The sequence below is a fragment of the Rhinoderma darwinii genome, chromosome 8, assembly GCF_050947455.1.
Source record: "Rhinoderma darwinii isolate aRhiDar2 chromosome 8, aRhiDar2.hap1, whole genome shotgun sequence".
Classification (NCBI taxonomy): domain Eukaryota; kingdom Metazoa; phylum Chordata; class Amphibia; order Anura; family Rhinodermatidae; genus Rhinoderma; species Rhinoderma darwinii.
In genome coordinates, this window is record NC_134694.1 from 122,703,311 (window position 1) to 122,725,641 (window position 22,331).

At 38.6% G+C, this 22,331-nt stretch overlaps 1 protein-coding gene across 4 annotated transcripts in view; it reads right to left on the minus strand.

Annotated features, from left to right (window-relative positions):
- Window positions 1-22,331, minus strand: part of PCDH11X (protocadherin 11 X-linked) — a 1,026,455-nt gene that overhangs the window by 890,358 nt on the left and 113,766 nt on the right. For all 4 annotated transcript variants that reach the window (XM_075836602.1, XM_075836603.1, XM_075836605.1 and 1 more), the window contains exon 2: window positions 8,554-9,118. In XM_075836602.1, the coding sequence (XP_075692717.1) occupies window positions 8,554-9,090 (537 nt within the window). In that variant the 5' untranslated portion in view covers window positions 9,091-9,118. The remainder of the gene's footprint in view (window positions 1-8,553; window positions 9,119-22,331) is intronic.

The following is a 22,331-nucleotide window of genomic DNA, read 5'->3' on the forward strand; positions in this document are numbered from 1 at the left end:
TAGTAGTTATATTCTTGTACATAGGGGACAGTATTATAGTAGTTATATTCTTGTATATAGGAGCAGTATTATAGTAGTTATATTCTTGTATATAGGAGCAGTATTATAGTAGTTATATTCTTGTATATATGAGCTGTATTATAGTAGTTATATTCTTGTATATAGGGGGCAGTAATATGGTAGTTATATTATAGTAGTTATGTTCTTGTATATAGGAGTAGTATTATAGTAGTTATATTCTTGTACACAGGGGCAGTATTATAGTAGTTATATTCTTGTATATAGGGGCAGAATTATAGTAGTTATATTCTTGTATATAGGAGCAGTATTATAGTAGTTATATTCTTGTATATAGGGGGCAGTATTATAGTAGTTATATTCTTGTATATATAGGGCAGTATTATAGTAGTTATATTCTTGTATATAGGGGCAGTATTATAGTAGTTATATTCCTGTATATAGGGGCAGTATTATAGTAGTTATATTCTTGTATATAGGGGCAGTATTATAGTAGTTATATTCTTGTATATAGGGGGCAGTATAATAGTAGTTATATTATTGTATATAGGGGCAGGATTATAGTAGTTATATTCTTGTATATAGGAGCAGTATTATAGTAGTTATATTCTTGTATATAGGGGCAGTATTATAGTAGTTATATTCTTGTACATAGGGGGCAGTATTATATTCTTGTATATAGGGGACAGTATTATAGTAGTTATATTCTTGTACATAGGGGGCAATATTATATACTTGTATATAGGGGACAGTATTATAGTAGTTATATTCTTGTATATAGGGGGCGGTATTATAGTAGTTATATTCTTGTATATAGGGGCAGTATTATAGTAGTTATATTCCTGTATATAGGAGCAGTATTTTAGTAGTTATATTCTTGTATATAGAAGGTAGCATTATAGTTATATTCTTGTATATAGGGGTGCAGTATTATAGTAGTTATATTCTTGTATATAGGGGTCAGTATTATAGTAGTTAAATTCTTGTATATAGGGGCAGTATTATAGTAGTTATATTCTTGTATATAGGGGCAGTATTATAGTAGTTATATTCTTGTATATAGGAGGCAGTATTATAGTAGTTATAGTCTTGTATATAGGAGCAGTATTATAGTAGTTATATTCTTGTATATAGGAGCAGTATTATAGTAGTTATATTCTTGTATATAGGGGGCAGTATTATAGTAGTTATATTCTTGTATATAGGGAGCAGTATTATAGTAGTTATATTCTTGTATATAGGAGCAGTATTATAGTAGTTATATTCTTGTATATAGGGAGCAGTATTATATTAGTTATATTCCTGTATATAGGGGCAGTATTATAGTAGTTTTATTCTTGTATATAGGGAGCAGTATTATATTAGTTATATTCCTGTATATAGGGGCAGTATTATAGTAGTTTTATTCTTGTATATAGGGAGAAGTATTGTAGTAGTTATATTCTTGTATAGGGGGCAGTATTATAGTAGTTATATTCTTTTATATAGGGGGCAGTATTATAGTCGTTATATTCTTGTATATAGGGGCAGTATTATAGTAGTTATATTCTTTTATATAGGGGGCAGTATTATAGTAGTTATATTCTTGTATATAGGAGCAGTATTATAGTAGTTATATTCTTGTATATAGGGGCAGTATTATAGTAGTTATATTCTTATTCATAGGGGGCAGTATTATAGTAGTTATATTCTTGTATATAGGGGCAGTATTACAGTAGTTATATTCTTGTATATAGGAGCAGTATTATAGTAGTTATATTCTTGTATATAGGAGCAGTATTATAGTAGTTATATTCTTGTATATAGGCAGCAGTATTATATTAGTTATATTCCTGTATATAGGGGCAGTATTATAGTAGTTTTATTCTTGTATATAGGGGCAGTATTATAGTAGTTATATTCTTGTAAATAGGGAGAAGTATTGTAGTAGTTATATTCTTGTATATAGGGGCAGTATTATAGTAGTTATATTCTTGTATATAGGGGCAGTATTATAGTAGTTATATTCTTGTATATAGAGGGCAGTATTATAGTAGTTATATTCTTGTATATAGGAGGCAGTATTATAGTAGTTATATTCTTGTATTTAGAGGGCAGTATTATAGTAGTTATGTTCTTGTATATAGAGGGCAGTATTATAGTAGTTATATTCTTGTACACAGGGGCAGTATTATAGTAGTTATATTCTTGTATATAGGAACAGTATTATAGTAGTTATATTCTTGTACAGAGGGGCAGTATTATAGTAGTTATATTCTTGTATATAGGGACAGTATTATAGTAGTTATATTCTTTTATATAGGAGCAGTATAATAGTAGTTATATTCTTGTATATAGGGGCAGTATTATAGTAGTTATATTATTGTATATAAGGGCAGTATTATAGCAGTTATATTCTTGTATTTAGGGGCAGTATTATAGTAGTTATATTCTTGTATATAGGGGCAGTATTATAGTAGTTATATTATTGTATATAAGGGCAGTATTATAGCAGTTATATTCTTGTATTTAGGGGCAGTATTATAGTAGTTATATTCTTGTATATAGGGGCAGTATTATAGTAGTTATATTCTTGTATATAGGGACAGTATTATAGTAGTTATATTCTTGTATATAGGGGCAGTATTATAGTAGTTCTATTCTTGTATATAAGAGCAGTATTATAGTAGTTATATTCTTGTATATAGGGGCAGTATTATAGTGGTTATATTCTTGTATAAAGGGGCAGTATTATAGTAGTTATATTCTTGTATACAGGGGGCAGTATTCTAGTAGTTATATTCTTGTATATAGGGGGCAGTATTATAGTAGTTATATTCTTTAATATAGGAGCAGTATTATAGTAGTTATATTCTTGTATATAGGGGGCAGTATTATAGTAGTTATATTCTTGTACATAGGGGACAGTATTATAGTAGTTATATTCTTGTATATAGGAGCAGTATTATAGTAGTTATATTCTTGTATATAGGAGCAGTATTATAGTAGTTATATTCTTGTATATATGAGCTGTATTATAGTAGTTATATTCTTGTATATAGGGGGCAGTAATATGGTAGTTATATTATAGTAGTTATGTTCTTGTATATAGGAGTAGTATTATAGTAGTTATATTCTTGTACACAGGGGCAGTATTATAGTAGTTATATTCTTGTATATAGGGGCAGAATTATAGTAGTTATATTCTTGTATATAGGAGCAGTATTATAGTAGTTATATTCTTGTATATAGGGGGCAGTATTATAGTAGTTATATTCTTGTATATATAGGGCAGTATTATAGTAGTTATATTCTTGTATATAGGGGCAGTATTATAGTAGTTATATTCCTGTATATAGGGGCAGTATTATAGTAGTTATATTCTTGTATATAGGGGCAGTATTATAGTAGTTATATTCTTGTATATAGGAGCAGTATTATAGTAGTTATATTCCTGTATATAGGGGCAGTATTATAGTAGTTATATTCTTGTATATAGGGGCAGTATTATAGTAGTTATATTCCTGTATATAGGGGCAGTATTATAGTAGTTATATTCTTGTATATAGGGGCAGTATTATAGTAGTTATATTCTTGTACATAGGGGGCAATATTATATACTTGTATATAGGGGACAGTATTATAGTAGTTATATTCTTGTATATAGGGGGCGGTATTATAGTAGTTATATTCTTGTATATAGAGGCAGTATTATAGTAGTTATATTCTTGTAGATAGGGGCAGTATTATAGTAGTTATATTCCTGTATATAGGAGCAGTATTTTAGTAGTTATATTCTTGTATATAGAAGGTAGCATTATAGTAGTTATATTCTTGTATATAGGGAGCAGTATTATAGTAGTTATATTCTTGTAGATAGGGGCAGTATTATAGTAGTTATATTCCTGTATATAGGAGCAGTATTTTAGTAGTTATATTCTTGTATATAGAAGGTAGCATTATAGTAGTTATATTCTTGTATATAGGGAGCAGTATTATAGTAGTTATATTCTTGTATATAGGAGCAGTATTATAGTAGTTATATTCTTGTATATAGGAGGCAGTATTATAGTAGTTATATTCTTGTATATAGGGAGCAGTATTATAGTAGTTATATTCTTGTATATAGATGGGCAGTATTATAGTAGTTATATTCTTGTATATAGGAGAAGTATTATAGTAGTTATATTCTTGTATATAGGAGCAGCATTATAGTAGTTATATTCTTGTAAATAGGGGCCGTACAACAATAGATACAAAAAAACATTTTAATAGGAGCAAGAAGAAAGTAATATTTTTACTGCACAACATATTTTAAAAAAAACATGTTCGATATTTTGGTCATCAGAGATACAATGATTATTTGGTTTAGTGCTTATTATTATTTACCTTCATATGCGATTGTTTTATAAATTAGTGTTATTACTACTACAGTTGAGCAGATTAAACATGTAATATATACAGCAGCCAGGACAGGACTGCTTGGTTTACTGTCCCTCTTCTGAATTACACTAATCTGACGCTACATTTATTTGACCTCTAGTTTTGCTTCACCTTCCAGCTTTGGTAAATGCTGCGGAACACAACACTCCCGATGATTAGAAATCCAGTACATGTTAAATAACTTTCCTTTCAGCACATTAAAACCTAATGCGTCCATAGAAATATTCTTCGCCAGTGTAATGGTCACATAAAAAGTCGGAGCACCTTGCACAAGCAAAGTATTAGCCGGTAATATTTCTCAAATCTGGATTACTTTACTCATTTTCCTAGAATTTAGGGGCCAGAACTAACGGAAAATTGAGCAGGAGGCGGAGAATTTCTACAGCTGCATTGCTGCTCCCACTCATTTCCCGGTTTGCAAGGAAATAGACAGAGAGGCAGATTAGGTACTGTGTCTGCATCTAGAATGTGCTGAAAAATGCTCCAAATTGTGGCGCAATTACCGTAGGTGCATTTTAGCACATATTTTTAATATCCTCCCTGCTGCATGATTTCTACCCCATGTAAATACACCCACAAATCTGCTGCTAACAATTCTCTAGCTGAACATTAGTTTGTGAAGAATATTATCAAGAGACTCTTCAAAACAAAGTATCTGAGGAGAAGCAGCAAGTAATAGCGGGGCAATGTTTTATAAAATCAAAATGTCCTTGATAATCGAGGTAGAGTCACTGTGTACATATATTATTTATCCTGTACTGATCCAGAGTTATATTCTGTATTATACTCGAGAGCTGCACTCACTATTCTGCTGGTGGTCACTGTGTACATACATTACATTACTTATCCTGCACTGATCCGGAGTTGTATCCTGTATTATACTCCAGAGCTGTACTTCCTATTCTGCTGGCGGAGTCACTGTGTACATACATTACATATCCTGTACTGATCCTGAGTTATATTCTGTATTATACTCCAGAGCTGCACTCGCTATTCTACTGGTGGGGTTACTGTGTACATACATTACATTACTTATCCTGTACTGATCCTGAGTTACATCCTGTATTATACTCCAGAGCTGCACTCACTATTCTGCTGGTGGAGTCACTGTGTATTTACATTACTTATCCTGTACTGATCCTGAATTATATCCTGTATTATACTCCAGAGCTGCACTCACTATTCTGCTGGTGCAGTCACTGTGTACATACATTACATTACTTATCCTGTACTGATCCTGAGTTACATCCTGTATTATACTCCAGAGCTGCACTCACTATTCTGCTGGTGGAGTCACTGTGTACATACATTACATTACTTATCCTGTACTGATCCTGAGTTATATCCTGTATTATACTCCAGAGCTGCACTCACTATTCTGCTGGTGGAGTCACTGTGTACATACATTACATTACTTATCCTGTACTGATCCTGAGTTATATCCTGTATTATACTCCAGAGCTGCACTCACTATTCTGCTGGTGGAGTCACTGTGTACATACATTACATTACTTATCCTGTACTGATCCTGAGTTACATCATGAATTATACTCCAGAGCTGCACTCACTATTCTGCTGGTGGAGTCACTGTGTACATACATTACATATCCTGTACTGATCCGGAGTTATATTATGTATTATACTCCAGAGCTGCACTCACTATTCTACTGGTGGTGTTACTGTGTACATACATTACTTATCCTGTACTGATCCTGAGTTACATCATGTATTATACTCCAGAGCTGCACTCGCTATTCTGCTGGTGGAGTCACTGTGTACATACATTACATTACTTATCTTGTACTGATCCTGAGTTATATCCTGTATTATACTCCATAGCCGTACTTACTATTCTGCAGGTGGAGTCACTGTGTATATACACATTACATTACTTGTCCTGTATTGATCCGGAGTTCCACGAGTTCGGCTTTGTAATGTATGCACAGTGATATCATTTGTTATGTAGATTCGCATAAACATTTTAAAAACCATTTGAAAATTTAAAAATAAAAATATGCCTCTTAGTAAATGTGTCACATCTTCACACATCTTCACACATACACATTTTTTTTTTAACTTTACAATGAGCGGATAGGGGGTATTTTGATTGGGAGGGGGGTAAAGTACGACACCCAGCACAGGCCTCTACCTTGCTAGGCCTCACAGAGTGAAATCTACGCCAGCTAGGAACATGCGTAGATTTCCGCTATAGATTACGGCAGCTTTTTTAATTTGTCGGGTCACTGTGACCCCGCCCCCTTTACAGAAGCCACACCCCTTTCCACACAAGTGGGGGGGGAAACTTTTGGGCCCTTCAGTAGAAAGCCTGCTATATTTCCCGCTACGACTGCACTCTGTATACATCTGTCTGATCCCGCGTCGTTGCCTTTGGTCATTCACCATTACAAGGTGCTTGAACCACAAGGCAGAACATATGAAACCGAAAGAAAAAAATACAGAGCTAGAAAATTATTAATAATTTATAATACCTGTGTACAACCTGGTGAGAACACAGACTAATGAGACCATCGTTATCAGCAGCAATATAGGTCAGGTATTGTCAGCAAACACAAAAGGAAACATCTCGGCTTTATTACACTTATGAGGGAGGTCAAAAGGAAACCGAAAAACAGCAGAAAAAAAAATCTGCTTTTAATCTAAAGTAATCAAGGTTTTAAAAAAAAAACATTGTTACAAATATTCTATATTCTATAGCAGAATACTGAAATTTTACTACATTGTATCGTGATTACTCGGACAATGCCGGGGGGGGGGGGATTAACTCTAGCTGTCGCAATCATTGTAAGACCTGTGCAAGTGCACAGGGCGCTGCATCCTCCCTTCATGTAGGGGGCACCACTGGGTCTGCCATTTAATAAACGCTCTATCCTCCTTTAGCAGGCTCCCCCTAGTGGTGATTTAAACCTCCAGAAAAATTGAACTCCAGAATTTTTAATTCATTTAGAATGTGCTTTTTAATATTCTCCTATTCATTCAGTTGTTTGCTGTGCATAGTGTGTTATTTCTGCTGGTGTCTGGCGCGTACATTAGATTGTGTGTTTGTGTAACATCGGCTTCCTTTTGCAGTTAGTATGTGACAGAGCTGACGGCTTTTTGGCTTCGCTTTACTAGACCTTGGTCAAAAGCCCAAGGTTTCATATTTTAAGGGCATGTGTTAGACACAAACATGGTTATTATGCACGGTCAGTGACTCATCGCACTGCGTTGTAAGAGGACCAGCTGCTAATGACTATAGTGCCCAGTTCTCATCTAGGTCATCGTCTTAAAAATTACTGCGGTTGAATTAAAATAAAAACTTTCAATTAATAAGATAGAGATAAATGTGTATTCATAGACTGGGCTATAAGGAGCTCAAGTCTAGCGCACAATCATATATTCTACCTAATCCAAGTGAATAAATCTAATTCAGGATTTATTAATATCTCTCATTTATACTAAATATCAAATTTAATTCTACATATTGTCAAATATTTAAGATCCGTTTGAAAATGTGTGAAACTCCGATATATTAAAGCGGAGTTGATTAATTCCCAGTTACCACTCATCTTCTCACCTTTACTTACCATGATTTACACAAACCAACATATTCCTATTTCTGCCACTAGGGACAGCGTTCTGTTTTACAATGGTAAATAAAGGAAACATAATATAAACATTGTAACACCTACAGACATGGATTGAATATGTTGAATACAATATTCCTATTAATTAAAAGTAGAACAAATAGTATTATATTATATCCACAATTCCTCTACAAAGCGATTAAAAAGATTAATTATATAAAGACAGATATTAGATAGATAAAAGATAGATGGATAAAACATGGATAAAAGATAGATGGATAAAACATGGATAAAAGATAGATGGATAAAACATGGATAAAAGATAGATGGATAGATAGATAGATAGATAGATAGATAGATAGATAGATAGATAGATAGATAGATAAGATAGATAAGATAGATAAGATAGATAAAACTTCCTATATCTCATCTTCCTGGACTACTGATAGTTTTATATGGGGAGGGGAATAAACAATTGACTCATCTTCGTAAAGTAGAGTCACACATCATGCTGGATGTAAATACCCACCTTGAGGTCATAGTTTTGAATTCCATTCTTGCCCACATCCGGATCAATGGCAGATGGTACAGAATATCGAGAATTGATGGCTGTGTTTTCCGGAATGGAAATATTGATGACCGTAGATGGAAACAGAGGAGCGTTGTCATTGATGTCTTCGATCAAGAAGCGGATCTTGACCAATCTAAAGACCTCATCTGGAAGAACGGCCACTTCCACTTCATAGAAGCATTTGTTCTCCGCAAAGACGCCGGCACAAAGTTTTTCACGGTCTATCCGATTTGAGGTGGTGAAGATCTCACCAGTGTTCTCTTCAACCCGGATCAGAGGAACATCTCCAGTCTTGTAGACCAGTTTGAACTGAAGTGGGGTGGAGAGAGCTACATCAGGGTCCATCGTCAGATTCAGGTCCTTCAGCAAGTTTCCAATGGATATGTTTTCACCCTGTTCTTCTCTTATAATGTAATTCTTTTCTTGAGCACCGGACTCGTATATCATACAGGCTATAAAAACTGCCAAGACGTAGGTTGCTGATAGCAAGTCCATCTCCAGGATGATTCTTCAAATATTGGACCTACGGAAAACATAAAAGAGATCAACAAAGGCTGCAAAACGAGATACAAATGAGAATGTTCTAGTCCGGGATCAGTTAGAGGAGCTCAGGATGGGCCTCAGGTTCAGAAAACGGACTGAATACATTTAACGACCAAAATATTAAGGGCATCAGATCTCAACCAAATATGACAACGCGTCTGATTGGTTTGAGATCTGATGGCCTTAATATTTTACCAGTCTATGGGGGGGAATTTATTAGACTGGCGTTTCATACACCATTTTTAATATCTGAAACACGCTGGAGTAAGATGTGCCTGATGTATTAAGAGGTACTCTTGATTAATGAGGCACATCTCTGTCCGTTTGTGCGCCAGCAGTGAAATCTACGCCAGCCTCGAGATGACAGATTTACCCAATAATTTATGCCAGTTTCGGTCGTAAATTATAATAAATTTGTCGGGCCAAGGGTGGCCATTCTTCCTTCCACTAAGCTCAGCTCACTTTAAAGAAAAGTAGCGTGAGCGGCGCGGATGGTACAACATTTTGCCATTTTTTACGGCAGAAAACTAGCGTAGAACCAGTTATAAACCCTTACCAGGATTCTAGGTGCTTTTTAGATTTTTTTTTTTACCCCACAAATGTAAAGATTCCCAAGTCCACTGTTTTGTTACGTTTTTGACCATTTTGGGTCACTTGGAAATGTCCTACAGATCCTGATGATGAAGTAAAGTAAGAAATATACAACTTCTTACACCCCATGTACTTAATCCTACATAACATCTTTGAATCTGAACAGCTACTGCCGGGGTCATCATAGAGTCTACAGTCCACATGCCAATGGCCAACCTCATTCTTAAAGGGGTCTGCCAGTTTATAAATCCCAGATCCATACACCCTATTAGGGAGTTCTGGGTTAATAGAGGCGGTCCCCTGTTCATGACCTTCATCTCTTGGTCGGAGTGGAGAGCGGTTACAAAGTGCGTCTCTCTCCCTGGAGGACCTATCCTGTCCTGTATTACACTTACACACACACACACACACACACACACACACACACACACACACACACACTGTGTAACACTTAATTTCCCCTGTGATGGCGCTGCAGGGAAATTAAACACTTACTGCCCACAGATTACAGCTGATCGCTGGGGGTCTCAGCAGGAGGACACTTTGATCAGCTTATTGTCAAGTGACCCTTTACCAAATAGTGATTGTCCTAAGAAGACAACCCCTTTAATAAAGAATAACAAAAGTCAAACATTTAGCATTTGGTCAAAACTAGTCCATATTGCGAATTGCAACCCATTTACCATACACTACAGTTGACCAGGAGGGAAATATGACCCGTTTTCGGAGTGTGAGGGGTTGTGGGTGGTGTATGTAGATACTAGGCTAGGGCAGTAAACTGAATCCTGCCCATTACCTTACATTTATTAGTCACGTCTTACATTGTCCTAACAGTGAGAGACTCATACTTTGCACCCTATAAGCCGACAATTATGGGATTCTCATCTTTACAGTCATTATAGTCTCCAACTAGTGGCCACAATAAGAACTGCAACCATTCAGCCCTCCATCCACTCCAGACTTCTCTGGTTTTGTGACTCATTTATCTTATTAGGTTTAGAAGTCTCATCCCTCACTACAATATAACGGACTATGTCACAATTCTGTGCGGTCTGCCATAAATATACGAAGTTCTGCCCTGAATGTTGGGCTTTGCGTTCTGTTGGTTGATTTAGTATCTGTCGGATGCAGATTTATCGTGAACATTTCTCATCAGCGTCTAATAGACTTTCACTTGGAAAAACAGGTTTATAGGAATAAATTTCACAATTTATATTGTCAGAAATAATGGACTATAAATGAGCAGAAAATTATTTTATCAGTAACTATTGAAGAACCATGAGGGGGGAGGGGGTGGTAGCCGATTCTGCATGCGGAATTCAGTAACTACCCCCCCTCCATCTATCATTAATTCCTTATAATTTGTATGATGGATATAGAATTAGAACATGCCGGTAAAGCATTACCCTTGTTAAATTATTTTTCCTAATTCCTACTAAATGTTTTTAGGTCCAAAAAAATAATTGTTTAAACTTCTGATTCCTTTTCTTCTCTTTTTACAGTCTCATGAAGTCTAAAATATTTCAGACGTTAAAACGAATACACAACGTTATTCCTAGTGCAAGGTTTGAAGGGGCGGAGCATGACACAATTCTCTCTTTGCTGTTCTTTGCAGCCTCCTCACAGTATAATGTGGACTTGGTCTTATATCAATCAACGACCTTGATTATTTAGCACCGGGACATTGTTATTGCTTACAACAGCTCCCATCATCCCTAACCCCAGGAGCTCACAATTGAATCCCCACTTCTTCCACAATGTATCACTCTCAACATCCCTAACCCCAGGAGCTCACAATTGAATCCCCCCTTCTACCACAATGTATCACTCTCAACATCCCTGACCCAGCAGCTTACAATACAATGTCCCCCTTTTTGACCCACAGATACCGCAGCCATTTCTATTGAAAGCCATTGATCCTGTATGTTTTTTATGCTAGAGGAGACCCTTATAAAACGGGATAGTTGGTTAGCACACCCCCATTTTTCTTGTCCCACTACAAAAAGCTGATCACAGGGGGTCCCACAGCTGGAGTCCAATCCCTTCAACCCTCTCCTAGGGTCAGCAGTTATCAGTAGAGGAACCCGGGGCTCAGAGTTTGTTTGTTGCAGGGGAGAAGACCCCTCCATGTATGGGCAGCTACTGAATGCGGGTGCGGGGTCCTCCAGAGCGAGAGCTGCTCCGTCCAGACATTCCCAATGACATAAAGATCTCATATGTGGATTTTTAGGAGCGGCTCCATCTTCCTCCACACATGGGACCACTTTACCCGGCACGTTTCGTGCATCTGCCCGCTCCGCCTGACGGTGAGATTTCATGCCCGGAGACTGACTGGCACGTAATGTTTAAAGCCGCAACCAACAGCATTTGCTACAGATATTATAAGAAAAGGGTTTGATTGTGGAAAACACTGAAACCAGAGAAAAGAAGAGAAAGCAAAAAGTGAGCAGCCGGAGATATTCCTAAAGACACGACCATGGAAATATGATCACCCGCCGGGCACCAAGTCACGTCGGACGAGGATTAAAATATACATTAATATTCATAATCATAAAAACCCATCCAGATCAAAATTTCTCACAGCTGAGAGTTTGCTACAATTATTTCCAGTGCAAACAATCCTGTGTGAGAAAAACAGCCTGGACTCCAGACTGATACATTTTACCTGCGCTGATACATTGTAACAATCCATCAGGACAGGAGAGAGATTTGTGCGGCTGATGGGTTTACCTCATAGGGGATTGTCTGGAGTGAATACATTGTAACAGACCTTAAGATATGAAAATTATTAGGGCAGGACGGATTTTCCTTCTATGGATGTAAACAATAATGTACCCATTCACTGACAGCAAGCAGATATCTTCAAAAAGGTGAGGAAATTCGGACACAAAGTAAATTGGAAACTTGCAGAAATATTCGGAAAATTCCTCCTGCAAAAACTGCTCCAGACGTTTTTTGCACAGTGGTTTGACAAAAACTCGTCGAGGCGTTTTTTTTCCCCGTTTCTGACTGATTGAAATGGGGTTTCGGAGGCGGAAACCGCCTCAAGATGGGACATGTCGCTTCTTTTTACCGGTATTTCCGCTCGCGGTAAAAAAACTCGTCCGCCTCTCATTGAAATCAATGGAGGAATTTTCGGGCGGTTTTGGACGAGTTTTGCGGAGCGGTTTCCGCGCCAAGAAAACTCTGTGTGAACAGGGCCTAAGAAGTAAATAAGTGATTGTATCGGATGATGGTGACAGGACCGTCCCTGCTGCAGCTCCGCAGACACAGAAGACACCGTCCAGAGCTGGGGATATCCACACAACGTGCAGCGGAGGCTCCGGGCAGCCGCTCAGAGGAGGACTATTTCCTAGCTGTTCGCACTCTACACGCCAGAACCGGCTACAGACTCCTGCAATTACCAAGCACGTGAAAACGACGAGCACCACAAACGGGGGAGGGGGCAAGCAATGCAAACAGAGGGGGGGGGGGCAGTCATGGCGCTGCTGATTACTACGCCAGTAATGGAGCCCTGACTCTCAAGTCATTATCTGCTCTCTGCCACTTATGGGCAATTTATCGCTTTTCACCTGGGAACCTATTGAACGTGAAGTGGCGCAGGGTCCGTTTGATCGATCACATATACATTAGGGTAAATCACGACATCGCAGTCACTTCCTGCGGACTTCTAGTGTCCACATCACTCCGCACGTGTCCTGTACCGAGGCCTCTGCTGAAGCTGCGTCTGGTTATATGTAAACCAAGAATAAAAAAGGGTAGAAATCATTTTGGACCCGATATTGTTTTTTATTTCTCCAGTGCATCGAAAATCAAACATGATTTTGTATCTACAGCTCCTATGCAGACTTATGCGTCTCCATGGTTACAGACTACAAACAAACCCTGCGTAGTCTGGTCCTGCAGTCACGTGACACTCTTTTATGGTCTGTGGGTTAAAGGGGAGGTGGAGTAACACCCGACTGCAGGCTCACACAGGATATGTTTGTGATCTGTAACCATGGAGACACATGGCTCTGTATAGGAGCTGTGTACACAAAAAAGTAGATTTTTTTTTGATCAAGGCTATTAGAATTGTGTTAATTGTTTCATTACTTTATTTACATATCATTGTACAATGAAGAGTTATATTTTCTGATATCCCTCATGTTTCACTCCCTCAATATTTGACAAAGCAGAGACCTTGAAGTGAATGGAAACATTCTTGTTTTATCCAGAGGATGAAAACCTGTCCTGACCTACTTGTTACAGCTGAGTAGTTGTTACAATTATATCTAGTCCAGGCAGTGATTTAAGAGACAGACTGGACTCCAGAGTAAAACAGCTCAATGATAAATTCAGCTCTGCTACATATGTACTTTTTATCTGGTGTATTTTGCAGCAGTGCACGTGGACTGTACATAACTGAGGGGCATCTACCCATTCCCACTCAAGTCTGTTCTGGGCAGTTAATGGCTGTGATTTACTGTATATATTCCTAAATGGTTATGGGGCATGGACAGCTGCCCCTTTTTGTCCCAGTTGGTAACATCTGGGTATAAGATGATAATTCTCCGCTGTTACCATAAAGAGAAATTGAAGCGGAGGATGAATATTCTGTAAGAAAACAAAAAAACAGCCATAGAAATGTGATCACCCACCGGGTATTAGTCAGATCTGCGGTGGATTAGAACATAAATATACTCATTACTATTCATCACCAAGAACACAACGAAAACACAGCATCAACTGCAACAGAATGTACAGCAGAGATTCTATATGTAGCAGAGTTGAAATGGTCACTTTGAAAAACTGGTGACATCACAATGTATATTATCTGTCGTGTTCCATAGGACTGCAGGTAACATCTACTACATTATCTGTACCCAGAGAGTTATCACTGTTATCTGTGGCGTTACATAGGACTGCAGGTAACATCTACTACATTATCTGTACCCAGAGAGTTATCACTGTGTGTTATCTGTGGTGTTACATAGGACTGCAGGTAACACTACTACATTATCTGTACCCAGAGAGTTATCACTGTTATCTGTGGCGTTACATAGGACTGCAGGTAACATCTACTACATTATCTGTACCCAGAGAGTTATCACTGTTATCTGGGGTGTTACATAGGACTGCAGGTAACATCTACTACATTATCTGTAATCAGAGAGTTATCACTGGTATCTTGTGTTACATAGGACTGCAAGTAACATCTACTATATCTGTATTCAGAGAGATACCACGGTTATTTGTAGTGTTACATAGGACTGCTGGTAATATCTACTACATTATCTGTAATCAGAGAGTTATCACTGTGTTATCTGTGGTGTTACATAGGACTGCTGGTAATATCTACTACATTATCTGTAATCAGAGAGCTATCACTGTGTTATCTGGGGTGTTACATAGGACTGCAGGTAACATCTACTACATTATCTGTACCCAGAGAGTTATCACTGTGTTATCTGTGGTGTTACATAGGACTGCAGGTAATATCTACTACATTATCTGTACTCAGAGAGTTATCACTATGTTATCTGTGGTGTTACATAGGACTGCAGGTAACATCTACTACATTATCTGTACCCAGAGAGTTATCACTGTGTTATCTGTGGTGTTACATAGGACTGCAGGTAACATCTACTACATTATCTGTACTCCGAGAGTTATCACTGTTATCTTGTGTTACATAGGACTGCAAGTAACATCTACTATATCTGTATTCAGAGAGATATCACGGTTATCTGTGGTGTTACATAGGACTGCTGGTAACATCCACTACATTATCTGACTGTGTGTTATCTGTGGTGTTACATAGGACTGCAGGTAACACTACTGCATTATCTGTAATCAGAGAGTTATCACGGTGTTATCTGTGGTGTTACATGGGACTGCAGGACACAGATTACATTTTGTAAATCATGTGACTAGAGTTGTGAATTTCAATTAAAAAAACCTCCAGACTAGAAAACTCTGTCCACTTTCTCTACAATGTGCGGTTACTGAATAAAACTTCCTAATCGTGGGTGTGAATTTTTCAGAAATCCTGCTCAGACGCCACAAATCTATATGATCATCGCGGTATTGGGAGCACCAGGTAGAAAATGCGGATACAAAAACAACAGAGGAAAAAAAATTAGCTACAACGAGGCGGCTCCGGTAATGGCTTTCAGATTTCTATTCCGCTCAGGCACAAGTTACAGAGCAAAAAATATATATTTTGTCGACACAGAAAAGAAACCCCTAAAATTTAGAAAGTGATTTGAAAGGTTCCGAGACCCAGAAGAGCCAATGACGGCGAGAACGGGACAGAAAGCGGAACGTCACCTGAAGGTTAAATGCCGAAACATTGTCACATATTGTCATCTTATCTTGGTTGCTCAGGGTGTATTCACATGGCGTGGCCGGATCCTGCATGCGTTTCTACGGCAATTTGCTGCGGCTTCCGTGCGAACTGCAAAACTGCGGCAAATTGTGGTCATTCAGTGCGGTTTTCGGCTACGGTTTCCCCTTTTCAGACATTTCTGATGTATCTTATTCTCCTACAGGTCTTACAGCATCCACTAAAGCACCCAGCTTTCCCTAGTCCCCAAATGTCATTTTAATCAGCACGGTTACCCCCCCCCCCTCCCTTTCCCAGTTCTATTAGTGCTCTGCTAATGTGTCAGTCTGCACTGTAGTTCTGGAATTCTCTTCATGAACAAGGAAGCTTTGGGTGGATAGAGCAATAGAGCCTATCCAGACAGCTTCAGTGCATAGGACTGTGAGAGAACAGATCGCAGAACAAACAATCTTTCATGTGTAACCGATGTCCATGCCAAGACAACCAAGAAGTGTGAATGGGGTCTCATCCAGCATTATTACATCCCAGCTCATCTCTTGTACTGCCCTTCCAGTCTAAGTGTCAGTCTTAACTGTAGTTCTAGCATTCTGTTCATGAAGCAGGTTGTTCAGGCTAAACAGAGCTATAGGTCCCCCCCCCTTATATAGTGCTGCAGAGCACGGAATAGTGAGAAGAGGCAGAAAAAGTTAATCTAAATGTTGGTGAATTCATCAGTAAGCCGCGCTGCATCTGTGAGCGGAATCTAAGTGCCCCCCTGGAATATTCCTTTAAACATATTTCCAAACACGCTGTGACCTCTTTACAATGCAAGAAATGGTAAAATGTCATGTTTCCCGGCTGTAATTCTCTGGGTATCGGTGATAATCCGCTAATAAGAGATATAAAGTGCCTGACATTTCCTTTACTGATACAACTTTATATTCAGCAACGGAGAAAAACAGCAATAATGAAACAGTCCAACGTATCAACCTTATTAAAAGGTTAACGGCTCGATTCACGCGGCCGCATCCGGCGCAAAGTCTGACAAGAGGCACAAACCGGCTGTTTAAAGGGGAACACAAGGAGTTTTCTAAATGAAGCTTAGACTGGGTTCCTACGTTGCGTTTTTTGCCCCAAATCGCAGCAAAACCGCACCATTTTTTGCGAAATTGTGCAGTTTTGCCGTAATTTACGTAAAAAAAACAACACATACCCACGGCGTGAGAACTCGGCCCTTAATCACTGCATACAAAAAAATTCTTAGAAACGTAGTCATTCGATTGATCACTATATTAAGATCTCAGCTTGCTGACAAGAAAATGAAAACTATTCAGTAACTACATTCAGAGGCTGATAACTGGTCCTAGCCTAGTCCTGGTCACAGAGGTGCATAACTTGTTACAATGCATCAGAGCTCCCTCATATTGAGCACTTGTGTGAGCAGGACGAGGTCAGGATGGCTTTTTAGCCTTTGCATACTCCGAAATACACCACATGGCCAAATGTACATGTAGCAGGGCTGAAGTCGTCAAAGAGCGGTTTCTTTTGTGCACTGTACACACTCAACAAGTGTAGACAATGAAGTAGATTTACCTGTAGTCCTATAGGGAGCCATAGATAATACAAGTTCTAGTATGACGAGATTGGCCACCAAATGGCATATTTAGCTCTGCTACATCCGTTTGTAAACGTCTAACTCTCTGTGGCAACAGTTTCAGGAAAGAATTGCTACAATTGTATCCAGTAAACAATCCTCTGAGATAAAACAATCAGGAGCGCAAACCATTCTCCTCTCCTGATAGTTTGTAACAATGTATCAGTGCAGATAAAATGTATCAGTCTGGAATACAAGCTGTTGTATACTGCCTAGAGGATTGTCTACATGGCATACAACTGTGACAAACCCTCAGCTGTGACAAGTATCACATCTGGATAGGTTTTTAGCCTCTGAATGTAAACAAGAATGTTTCCACTGACGGCAAACAGAGATTTCGAAAAAAGTAATTCTGCAGAAGTTTTCATCATACAATGAAGTTGGTTCAAAAGTCTTGAGTTAGAAAGGAAGAGGCTGCTGGAAGTTGTAGTTCCCCATGGCTGGATGGCTCCCTCTGATATAGACTCATTATATAAATTCTATGTCCTAAGATAAAAAGTTCCAATATGTCACCCGGGTCGGAGTATTGATTCTTGGCCGTTACGGATGTCGAATATCAGCTATGACCTTGGCAGCGTTTACATTGATTCTGACTACTAATGGAAGACCGGACAGAGCCAAAGTGGACAGGAAGCCTCCGGCAACATCTAGTAGTGACCCACTTCATGGTCATCTTCATAGGAAGGAGAACATGACAATAAATGGTGAAGCGTCCGTGACAATCGTATTGACACCTGGACCACATGACACATCCTTCATGTCATTATTAGCAATTCTCTATCCAGCATGATGGATTGTAATCAATGGGAGTAGCCACCGACCGACCCCGTGTCAACACCAATGCACAGAAACTGTCCCCCTAGTATCAGGAGGAGGCCCCACTTTGCTGAAGAGCCCCTCTCTTCTCTTTGCATGACCATACTTTCTACCTGTATCTAACAGCGGTACATGGAGTCTTTTACCAGCAATAATAAGTGGTCATGATATCAATACAGTCCCCCCTCCCATACTCCAGTCACATCCAGACCTCAATCTAAAATTCAGACAGATTTCTCTAAGCTCCCGCCTCACTGAAACCCCTTGCTGCTTCAGTGTCTGTGCAGCGCATGTTCTCTAAGTTAGGAGGTGCAGTCTTCATGAAAAGGTTGTGGTCTAATGTAGAAAAACGAAACCACCCAGAAAATGATGAAGCAGAGTGCGGTGAGTTGTACAGGAGCAAACATAGTAGAGAGACCCAGAACATTAGATGGGCCCTTGATCTCCATTCCCATCTAAGACATTTATGGCCTATCCAAAAGTCTCAGATCCGGCCCAACTGGCGAGGCAGCCGCCATCTGTCGTATCGAGGGGGATAATGAACGCAGAGTTGGCTGCACATGCGCGGGGCCCTCTCCATTCTGTTCTGTAAATGTTATGGTGACAGTCGAGCGTGCTAGCTCCTGTGGATATGACATATATGAAGAGTTACAAGACTAGAGAGAGAAGACAAAAGTATCTACAAGGTTCTCAATATTACAGAAGAACAGAACATTCTTGCTACTTTCTTGGACTTCAACATCTGTGTGGATCAGGTCTAGAGATAAGTAGCTGAATGCAGGCGCTGAACCATTAGAGGTTGAGTCTGGTACCTGGAGTCTGATTCTCTTTAGCAGGATGTATTATTAACCGGCCGCTATTTTCATCCTGTGACTAAATTCCGCACGCATTTCACTTTATTTGTCATAATCTGGATGGCACCTTGCCTGCTCGTATTCACTGCGTTACAGGGCGGGAGAGACAACCATCGCAGCTGCTTCTTTTATGATGACCTTCTTCTCACCTTACTAAACAGGAATAAAGTCGCCTTGATATTTTAGGATTTATTCAAGCAAAATTGGTAACTAGCGCGCTAAGCACCTAGCAACGCACTGATTAAGATAACACAGATGGTGGCAGATAGACATTGGACGCATAGAGGCCTCGTGCAGCAGAAGAATTTATAAAAAATTCAGGGCCTGGTAGAAAATTAAAATTTCCTTCTACAGATGAAGCTAAAATCCCAGAAACCTCTTGGGGCCACAGCTCAAGACTTTCTGTATTGGCTCTGATACAGGCACGAACCTACAGTAATGTCAAAACTAGGGCTCACACAGGGTTAAACATTAAATCTATGGTCTAAGAAGCCGCAATGTCACATTTCTGCTGGAAAACCCACATGTCCTTAACGGATGTGTCATTATTGATGTTCCTTTAATTATATGGATGTGGAGGATGCGAGCTACCAGTAGCTGGTTCTATTTTTGTTTTTGGTCTGAATTCACCGAGAAAAATACAAAGAAGAAGAAAAAGAAACCTGTTTGAATATTTATTTTAAAAAAAAACACAACAATAGAATATTATTATTAATAAACTACTATAGTAATAATAATAGCAATAACAACAAAACTTGCAGGAGGAGAAAGAGGGGAGAATGGAGAAGGCGGAGAAAGAGGAGAGAATGGAGAAGGCGGAGCAAGAGGGGAGAAGGAGGAGCAAGATGGGAGAAGGAGGAGCAAGATGGGAGAAGGAGGAGCAAGAGGGGAGAAGGAGGAGCAAGAGGGGAGAAGGAGGAGCAAGAGGGGAGAAGGAGGAGCAAGAGGGGAGAAGGAGGAGGAAGAGAGGAGGAAGAGGGGAGATGGAGGAGGAAGAGGGGAGAAGGAGGAGGAAGAGGGGAGAAGGAGGAGGAAGAGGGGAGAAGGAGGAGGAAGAGGGGAGAAGGAGGAGGAAGAGGGGAGAAGGAGGAGGAAGAGGGGAGAAAGAGGGGAGAAGGAAGAGGAAGAGGGGAGAAGGAGGAGGAAGAGGGGAGAAGGAGGAGGAAGAGGGGAGAAGGAGGAGGAAGAGGGGAGATGGAGGAGGAAGAGGGGAGATGGAGGAGGAGAAGAAGAAGAAGTAGAAAAAGGTAAAGAGGGAAAAGGAGGAAGAAGATGCAAAAAGAAGAAAATAAGGAGGAGGAGGAGAAAATAGAAAAAGATGGAGGAGAATGAAAAGGAGAAGAAGAAGGAGAACAAAAATGAAAAGGTATATTCTTGTATATAGAGGCAGTATTATAGTAGTTATATTCTTGTATATAGGGGGCAGTATTATAGTAGTTATATTCTTGTATGTAGGGGCAGTATTATAGTAGTTATATTCTTGTATATAGCGGCAGTATTATAGTAGTTATATTCTTGTATATAGGGGCAGTATTATAGTAGTTATATTCTTGTATATAGGGGCATTATTATAGTAGTTATATTCTTGTATATAGGAGCAGTATTATAGTAGTTATATTCTTGTATATAGGAGCAGTATTATAGTAGTTATATTCTTGTATATAGGGGGCAGTATTATAGTAGTTATATTCTTGTATATAGGAGGCAGTATTATAGTAGTTATATTCTTGTATATAGAGGTAGTATTATAGTAGTTATATTCTTGTATATAGGAGGCAGTATTATAGTAGTTATATTCTTGTATATAGGGGGCAGTATTATAGTAGTTATATTCTTGTATATAGAGGGCAGTATTATAGTAGTTATATTCTTGTATATAGGGGGCAGTACTATAGTAGTTATATTCTTGTATATAGGGGCAGTATTATAGTAGTTATATTCTTGTATATAGGGGCAGTATTATAGTAGTTATATTCTTGTATATAGGGGAAGTATTATAGTAGTTATAGTCTTGTATATAGGGGCTAGTATTATAGTAGTTATATTCTTGTATATAGTGGCAGTATTATAGTAGTTATATTCTTGTATATAGGGGCAGTATTATAGTAGTTATATTCTTGTATATAGGAGGCAGTATTATAGTAGTTATATTCTTGTATATAGGGGCAGTATTATAGTAGTATATTCTTGTATATAGGGGCAGTATTATAGTAGTTATATTCTTGTATATAGGCGGCAGTATTATAGTAGTATATTCTTGTATATAGGGGCAGTATTATAGTAGTTATATTCTTGTATATAGGGGCAGTATTATAGTAGTTATATTCTTGTATATAGAGGTCAGTATCATAGTAGTTATATTCTTGTATATAGGAGCAGTATTATAGTAGTTATATTCTTGTATATAGGAGCAGTATTATAGTAGTTATATTCTTGTATATAGAGGGCAGTATTATAGTAGTTATATTCTTGTATATAGGAGCAGTATTATAGTAGTTATATTCTTGTATATTGGAGCAGTATTATAGTAGTTATATTCTTGTATATAGGGGGCAGTATAATAGTAGTTATAGTCTTGTATATTGGGGGCAGTATTAGGGTATGTTCACACGGCCTATTTACGGATGTAAATCGGGCGTTTTTGCCCCGAATTACGCCCGAAAATAGCGCCTCAATAGCGCTGACAAACATCTGCCCATTGAAAGCAATGGGCAGACGTTTGTCTGTTCACACGAGGCGTATATTTACGCGCCGCTGTCAAATGACGGCGCGTAAATAGACGCCCGCGTCAAAGAAGTGACCTGTCACTTCTTTGGCCGTAATTGGAGCCGTTATTCATTGACTCCAATGAATAGCAGCGCTAATTACGGCCGTAATGGACGCGGCGTTCAAGCGCCTGCACATGCCGGTACGGCTGAAATTACGGGGATGTTTTCAGGCTGAAACATCCCCGTAATTTCAGCCGTTACGG